At 37.3% G+C, this 9,220-nt stretch overlaps 1 protein-coding gene across 1 annotated transcript; it reads right to left on the bottom strand.

Annotated features, from left to right (window-relative positions):
* Nucleotides 1-675: 675 nt before the first annotated feature.
* Nucleotides 676-8,964, bottom strand: LOC124024294 (zinc finger protein 239-like). Its single transcript, XM_046338283.1, has 2 exons — nucleotides 8,444-8,964; nucleotides 676-1,615 (listed from the first exon to the last, which is right to left on the bottom strand). Exons 1-2 carry the CDS (start codon nucleotides 8,760-8,762, stop codon nucleotides 813-815), a joined length of 1,122 nt encoding a protein of 373 aa, XP_046194239.1. The 5' UTR covers nucleotides 8,763-8,964; the 3' UTR covers nucleotides 676-812.
* Nucleotides 8,965-9,220: the final 256 nt, after the last annotated feature.

Genomic DNA, 9,220 nt, shown 5'->3' with positions numbered 1-9,220 from the left:
CATAAGACGATTAAAAAAACTAAAATAGTGCAACACAACTTTCTTTTTTGTTAATCAAATAAATAGTACTCTTTCATTTCAGAGCCTGGATTTTCCCCCTGATGAGGCTAATATTCATATCATGCTGAAATCAATAGAACAAGGGACAAACGTTTAGGGTTCTACATTATGACATCATTAAGATACTCCTACTACAATGTTAAAACATTCTACATTGTGACATCATTAAAATACTCCTACTACAATGTTAAAACATTCTACATTGTGACATCATTAAAATACTCCTACTACAATGTTAAAACATTCTACATTGTGACATCATTAAAATACTCCTACTACAATGTTAAAACATTCTACATTGTGACATCATTAAAATACTCCTACTACAATGTTAAAACATTCTACATTGTGACATCATTAAAATACTCCTACTACAATGTTAAAACATTCTACATTGTGACATCATTAAAATACTCCTACTACAATGTTAAAACATTCTACATTGTGACATCATTAAAATACTCCTACTACAATGTTAAAACATTCTACATTGTGACATCATTAAAATACTCCTACTACAATGTTAAAACATTCTACATTGTGACATCATAAAAATACTCCTACTACAATGTTAAAACATTCTACATTGTGACATCATTAAAATACTCCTACTACAATGTTAAAACATTCTACATTGTGACATCATTAAAATACTCCTACTACAATGTTAAAACATTCTACATTGTGACATCATTAGAATACTCCTACTACAATGTTAAAACAATCTACATTGTAACATCATTTCATTGATATCATGGAACAACTCCTTCATGTATTTTCTGATGTTTAACCAGAGATCTTTTATCAGAGTATCTCTTGTCACATTGTTCGCAGCTATGAAATGTCTTGCTAAGAGAGTTCTCACATGTGTGTGTTCGCTGGTGTCTTCTTAGTGAATCTGATCTGTGGAAACACTTCCCGCAGTCAGAGCAATGGTAAGGCTTCTCTCCTGTATGCGTTCTCTGGTGTGATATCAGGTTCTTTGACTGAGTAAACCTCTTCCCACATTGATCACAGCTATAAGGTTTCTCTCCTGTGTGGATTCTCTGATGTATTTTGAGGTCTGAAAAAGTGGTGCATCTCTTCCCACAGTTAGAGCAGCGGTGATATTTCTCTCCAGTGTGTATTCTCTGGTGTGATATCAGGTTGCACGACTGAGTAAAACTCTTCCCACATTGATCACAGCTATAAGGTTTCTCTCCTGTATGTATTCTCTGGTGCGCTTTTAAATGGGCTGACAAAAGAAATCTCCTCCCACAGTCAGAGCAGCTATAAGGTTTCTCTCCTGTATGGCTTCTCTGGTGTACTTTTAGGTTCTCTGCTCTTGAGAACCTCTTTCCACAGTCAGAGCAGTGGTAAGGCTTCTCTCCTGTGTGTGTTCTCTGGTGTGATATCAGGTTGCTTGGCTTAGTAAAACTCTTCCCACATTCATCACAGCTAAAAGGTTTCTCTCCTGTGTGTATTCTCTGGTGTAATTGTGATTTTTTCTCTGCCTCGTCAGCTTCATGATGTTGTTGAGGCTCCCCAGAGGATCCACAATAGTCACATCCTTCTCCTGTGTGAACAAGTCAGACAGATGGTTTAAAGGCCCACAACAGCAGAAATCCACTGTTTATTTTAGCTAAAAGGTGATCCCCATGATGTCGTACAACAATTTACATCCTTAATGAATGTTTAAATGCTTTTAGAAACTTATTTGACAATTATCTTAAAAAGACAGTCAAGTGAGCAACAACATACATGTTTTGTATTATTGTTTCCACAGTAGTATAGTGGACGATTCTAGACTATAAATACATTATTACAGTTGCTGAAACCCGAAGCAGTGTGTCAGATATCTTTTTTTCTGTTGTTGTACAGCTACAGTGCTGCTCTTTGTTCACAAAACATTAATCCGTGGGAAACACATTATTTAGAAAAGGAATACTTTCACCAAATTGCATAAATGGATTCTCTGTTTGTCTGATGTCTGAGACTATAACATCAAGTACTAAAGGTAGTAGATTACAATTGGCCCAGAAGCCAGGGTTTGCATATAATTGGTAGCATTGAATAGAAAACACTTTGCCATTTGTCTGATGTCTGAGACTATAACACAATTGATATGGCAGGCGAAAATCCAAAGAAAGGCTCTTATAATAGAGAGGTATGGGTCCTATGTAATTGTGAGGTCCCAGGCTCTTATAATAGAAAGGTATGGGTCCTATGTAATTGTGAGGTCCCAGGCTCTTATAATAGAAAGGTGTGGGTCCTATGTAATTGTGAGGTCCCAGGCTCTTATAATAGAAAGGTATGGGTCCTATGTAATTGTGAGGTCCCAGGCTCTTATAATAGAAAGGTATGGGTCCTATGTAATTGTGAGGCCCCAGGCTCTTATAATAGAAAGGTGTGGGTCCTATGTAATTGTGAGGTCCCAGGCTCTTATAATAGAAAGGTATGGGTCCTATGTAATTGTGAGGTCCCAGGCTCTTATAATAGAAAGGTATGGGTCCTATGTAATTCCAGCTCCCAGATTGCAATTCCTATGGCTTCCACTAGATGTCAACGGTCTTTGTTCATTGTTTCAGGCTTGTTTCTTCAAAAACTAGCAGCAATAATTTTTTGAGTTTTTGTACAAAGAGTCCAAAAGTATTTGGTTTAACATTTACTTAAGTATCAAAAGTAAGAATATAAATATTTTAAAAAAATTATATTAAGCAAACCAGATGGCAACATTTTCTTGTTTTTTAAATGTATTTATGGAAAGCCAGGGGCACACTCCAACCTAATTTACAAACAAAGCATGAGTGTTTAGTGAGTCCGCCAGATCAGAGGCAGTAGAGATGTTCAGTTGTTAAGTGCGTGAATTTGACTATTTTCCTGTCCTGCTAAGAATTCAAAATGTAACGAGTACTTTTGGGTGTCAAGGAAAATGTTTGGATTAAAAAGCACAACATTTTCTGAGGGGAATGTAGTGAAGTAGAAGTAGTTAAAATATATAAATAGTAAAGTACAGATACTTTAAAGTATTTTTACTTAAATACTTTACACCACTGGGTAGCACCATGGTGTAGCCAGAGAACTGCTAGCTTCCGTCCTCCTCTGGGTACATTGGCTTCAATACAAAACCTGTAGGTTCATGGTTCTCGCCCCTTCCATAGACTTACACAGTAATTATGACAACTTCCGGAGATTGTCCTCCAACCTATCAGAGCTCTAACAGCATGAACTGACATGTTGTCCACGCAATCAAAGGATCAGAGAATTAATCTAGTACTGAAAACATAACCTACAGCTAGCTAGCACTGCAGTGTATAACATGTGGTGAGATAGACAATAGTTCAACAGTTTAAAACAAATTAATTTCTTAAATTAAGGAAAAGCAATAGTCATTTTTTTTAGTTTGACTTACTTAGCTAGCAAATGCAGCTATCTAGTTTAGCCTACTGAAACACCCTGCTCAAACAGAGGGATGCTATGTTAGCTAGCTGGCTATGACTATCCAACACAACACTGGAACTCTTCCAAGTCAAGGCAAGCGTTTGGTTTCACAAAGGATAACCAACGTGGCATGCTGGTGTAACTGCTAAAGCGTCACCAAACACACACTGTAGATGAGAAATTATGGTAATTAATGGTACATCTCTCCTGCTGGAGTACTACTACTACTACTAGTAGTAGTATTAGTACTAGTAGTATTAGCAGTACAAGTAGTAGTCATCTCTCCTACTGGAGTAGTAGTATTAGTAGTATTAGTAGTATAAGTATTAGTAGTAGTAGTAGTAGTATAAGTATTAGTAGTAGTATTAGTGCATTAGTAGTAGTAGATTTAGTACTAGTTGTAGTAGTAGTAGTATCAGTAGTATCAGTAGTAGTAATAGTACTAGTAGTAGTAAACATAGGTTACGAGCTCTGTAATCATAGGTTATAAGCTCTATAATCATAGGTTATAAGCTCTAATCTGTAATCATAGGTTATAAGCTCTGTAATCATAGGTTATAAGCTCTGTAAACATAGGTTATAAGCTCTAGTATTAGTAGTAGTAGTATCAGTAGTAGTAATAGTACTAGTAGTAGTAATCATAGGTTATAAGCTCTGTAATCATAGGTAGGTTATAAGCTCTGTAAACAGGTTATAAACTCTGTAAACAGGTTATAAGCTCTGTAATCATAGGTTATAAGCTCTGTAATCATAGGTTACGAGCTCTGTAAACATAGGTTATGAGCTCTGTAATCATATGTTATAAGCTCTAGTATTAGTAGTAGTAGTATCAGTAGTAGTAATAGTACTAGTAGTAGTAAACATAGGTTATAAGCTCTGTAATCATAGGTTATGAGCTCTAGTATTAGTAGTAGTATCAGTAGTATCAGTAGTAGTAATAGTACTAGTAGTAGTAAACATAGGTTATAAGCTCTGTAATCATAGGTTATGAGCTCTAGTATTAGTAGTAGTAGTAAACATAGGTTATAAGCTCTGTAATCATAGGTTATAAGCTCTGTAATCATAGGTTATAAGCTCTGTAATCATAGGTTATAAGCTCTGTAATCATAGGTTATAAGCTCTGTAATCATAGGTTATAAGCTCTGTAATCATAGGTTATAAGCTCTAGTATTAGTAGTAGTAGTATCAGTAGTAGTAATAGTACTAGTAGTAGTAATCATAGGTTATAAGCTCTGTAATCATAGGTAGGTTATAAGCTCTGTAAACATAGGTTATAAGCTCTGTAATCATAGGTTACGAGCTCTGTAAACATAGGTTATAAGCTCTGTAATCATAGGTTATAAGCTCTAGTATTAGTAGTAGTAGTATCAGTAGTAGTAATAGTACTAGTAGTAGTAAACATAGGTTATAAGCTCTGTAATCATAGGTTATAAGCTCTAGTATTAGTAGTAGTAGTATCAGTAGTAGTAATAGTACTAGTAGTAGTAAACATAGGTTATAAGCTCTGTAATCATAGGTTATGAGCTCTAGTATTAGTAGTAGTAAACATAGGTTATGAGCTCTAGTACTAGTAGTAGTAAACATAGGTTACGAGCTCTGTAATCATAGGTTATAAGCTCTAGTATTAGTAGTAGTAGTATCAGTAGTATCAGTAGTAGTAATAGTACTAGTAGTAGTAAACATAGGTTATAAGCTCTGTAATCATAGGTTATGAGCTCTAGTACTAGTAAACATAGGTTACGAGCTCTGTAATCATAGGTTATAAGCCCTGTAATCATAGGTTATAAGCGCTGTAATCATAGGTTACAAGCTCTAGTATTAGTAGTAGTAGTATCAGTAGTAGTAATAGTACTAGTAAACATAGGTTACGAGCTCTGTAAACATAGGTTACGAGCTCTGTAAACATAGGTTACGAGCTCTGTAAACATAGGTTACGAGCTCTGTAAACATAGGCTACGAGCTCTGTAATCATAGGTTACGAGCTCTGTAATCATAGGTTACGAGCTCTGTAAACATAGGCTACGAGCTCTGTAATCATAGGTTACGAGCTCTGTAAACATAGGCTACGAGCTCTGTAAACATAGGTTACAAGCTCTAGTAGTAGTATCAGTAGTAGTAATAGTACTAGTAAACATAGGTTACGAGCTCTGTAAACATAGGTTACGAGCTCTGTAAACAACGTGTCCACTCTGACCATGGTAAGACTGTAATAATATTACATGGGGTGCATTAACAGAAGTTACCGTCACCAAACACACTGTGGATAACATGGTCATTAATGGTACATCTCTCCTGCTGTACAAACACACACTGTAGATAACATGGTCATTAATGGTACATCTCTCCTGCTGGAGTACAAACACACACTGTAGATAACATGGTCATTAATGGTACATCTCTCCTGCTGGAGTACAAACACACACTGTAGATAACATGGTCATTAATGGTACATCTCTCCTGCTGGAGTACAAACACACACTGTAGATAACATGGTCATTAATGGTACATCTCTCCTGCTGGAGTACAAACACACACTGTAGATAACATGGTCATTAATGGTACATCTCTCCTGCTGGAGTACAAACACACACTGTAGATAACATGGTCATTAATGGTACATCTCTCCTGCTGGAGTACAAACACACACTGTAGATAACATGGTCATTAATGGTACATCTCTCCTGCTGGAGTACAAACACACACTGTAGATAACATGGTCATTAATGGTACATCTCTCCTGCTGGAGTACAAACACACACTGTAGATAACATGGTCATTAATGGTACATCTCTCCTGCTGGAGTACAAACACACACTGTAGATAACATGGTCATTAATGGTACATCTCTCCTGCTGGAGTACAAACACACACTGTAGATAACATGGTCATTAATGGTACATCTCTCCTGCTGGAGTACAAACACACACTGTAGATAACATGGTCATTAATGGTACATCTCTCCTGCTGGAGTACAAACACACACTGTAGATAACATGGTCATTAATGGTACATCTCTCCTGCTGGAGTACAAACACACACTGTAGATAACATGGTCATTAATGGTACATCTCTCCTGCTGGAGTACTACTACTAGTAGTAGTAGTACTAGTAGTACTTGTAGTAGTAGTAGTACTAGTAGTATTAGCAGTACTAGTAGTAGTCATCTCTCCTACTGGAGTAGTAGTATTAGTAGTAGTAGTATAAGTATTAGTAGTAGTATTAGTAGTATAAGTATTAGTATTAGTAATATTAGTCGTATAAGTATTAGTATTAGTAATATTAGTCGTATAAGTATTAGTAGTAGTAGTGTATTAGTAGTAGTAGTATTAATAGTAATAGTAGTAGTAGTATTAGTAGTAGTAGTATCAGTAGTAGTAATAGTAGTAGTCTATACAATGTTATCATCTCCATGGCTTCTTCTCTTGCGAGCTCTCATTGGCTCTTTCTGATCACCATTTTCAAAACTGGTCGTTCCACATCTCACCATCTCACCACTACAAAAGCATTGTAGATTAGTGCCGAAAGAAATCAAACACGTTTTGAAATTATTGGGACATCTGGGACTGTCGAAAGACATGATTGTCTCTCTGACCAGCTGGCATTAAATGAGTGTTGGTGACGGCCGCACACCCCGAGCAGCCAACCACATGGGGACTTCGTCCTGATCACAAAAACTTGTCTGACGCAGCTAAATCAGGGACAGAAATCATGTCGTCTACACCTGACATGTAGTATACACACCACTTCTTGTATTGTGCCACCCCCACAGCCTCCACAAATGGATTAGTCCACTGAGACAGGAGCGAATCAGACAAATGGATTAGTCCACTGAGACAGGAGCGAATCAGACAAATGGATTAGTCCACTGAGACAGGAGCGAATCAGACAAATGGATTAGTCCACGGAGACAGGAGCGAATCAGACAAGTGGAATAGTCCACTGAGACAGGAGCGAATCAGACAAATGGATTAGTCCACGGAGACAGGAGCGAATCAGACAAGTGGAATAGTCCACTGAGACAGGAGCGAATCAGACAAGTGTCTCCTGTGCCATAAAAAAAAAATATCTATATTTGCGACTGCTCAACAAAAAGATATTGGTCGACCAACAATCGACCAGTCGACTAAATGGGGTCAGACATTATATCATTATGACATCATAATAGCCATTGGTTCTTGAAGAATATAACTTAGAAATGCCTCAAATGATTCAACTGTATTTCCCCCATCAGAAACCAAAACATAAGCTTGTTAAAGGCCATTGTTCATAAACAAACACTGTATAGCCTCAAAATCTGGTTAAAACTATCATTATGACCTTATGGATGGCCAGTCCTTGTATTCATAGTGACTGTCAAGCCTTAAAATCGTTATGCCAAGATGTCTGAACTTCTTGACGAGGTCGCTAGGTTTAGGGTTACGGTTGATATAATAGCTTTCTCTATGAATTTCAGATTGGTTACATTTCTCCAGCCCCCATCTCTCAGCTGTTTACCAAACCACGTCTCTGGGCAGCCATTCTGTTGCTGTTTAAATACTAGGTTCCCTTTAAAAAAGCCACACATCAACCAATCTGCAGTTGAAACAATAACAAATCTGTCATTCCACCACTGTTTTGGTAATAAGATGGATGGGGCTGGAGAAATGTAACTACTCTCAAATTCATTGATAGACCTATGGATGCAAGGACTGACCATCCATGATATCAACATTATAGTTTTAACCATGTTGAGGCTATACAGTGTTGATTTACATTGTTTCTAAACACCGGAGTAAAAAAAGCTTATTTGGGGTTCTGATGGGGTACAAAAGTTGAACTAAGCTCATGGGGCATGTGTTATATTCTTCAAGAATCAATGGCTATAAATTAATAATTTAAATGTCACAATAGATTTCCACTTTAACACCAAACACCAGTTAAACAACTCCAGAGTTTGTGCCTCTGTATTTAAAACAGTACTTACTAGTGTTAATCAGGGAACGGTTTCTCAAAACCATCTTACAGCTAAGTTCATCATGAGATGCCTTAAGGTGCTTTGGGGAATCCGGGCCCAGATATCCAGTTTCTTCCTCTTCTCCCTCTTCCTCCTTTTTTACTCCAAAAACTGCATCCTCTTCCTCTTTCACTCTGAACGCGTCTTCCTCTTCTTTCAATGAAACGTCTTCCTCTTCTTCCTTCACGGTAACAGCCTCCTCTTCCTCCTCCTCTTTCACCAGACCCTCTTTCTTCGTCCAGCAGACCTCCTCTTCTTTGTCAGGAGGAGAGCAGCTTAGTGAACTCATGGTCAGAGATGTTAGCTAGGCTAATGCTAACTTAACCAGCCCGCTAGCTGACTAATAACTACAACAACGTAAATAAGAAATGAAGTCGGATAACTAACTAGACGACAGGAGTGGGATAAACCACATTGGCTAATATACACTAAAACGCTTTATTGGTTAGTTTATTTTGTCTAACAAGCTACCGAGGTGTCTGACTAACTGTTGCTGCTGATGAAAGAAGAGTTCCGTCCACTACATTATACGTCACACCAGCAGCATCGCCTTAAAGTCGCAGCCCGCCATATGGTGACTGGAGTGGGTAACGCAGATGAGTAAAACGTAGAGTTTATATTTAATTTTCAGACAAGTTTCAAGTACAACTGAATGCTTTTATTTACTTTTATTTTCAACTGAATGCTTTTATGCTTTAAAAATAAATAAATGCCTACTTTTATCTACGATGTAACTCCAGCCTCTTG

Source organism: Oncorhynchus gorbuscha, unplaced genomic scaffold (assembly GCF_021184085.1).
Source record: "Oncorhynchus gorbuscha isolate QuinsamMale2020 ecotype Even-year unplaced genomic scaffold, OgorEven_v1.0 Un_scaffold_1824, whole genome shotgun sequence".
Taxonomy (NCBI): domain Eukaryota; kingdom Metazoa; phylum Chordata; class Actinopteri; order Salmoniformes; family Salmonidae; genus Oncorhynchus; species Oncorhynchus gorbuscha.
The sequence above is the reverse complement of the archived record's forward strand: the minus strand, read 5'-3'. Positions and strand labels throughout refer to the sequence as shown.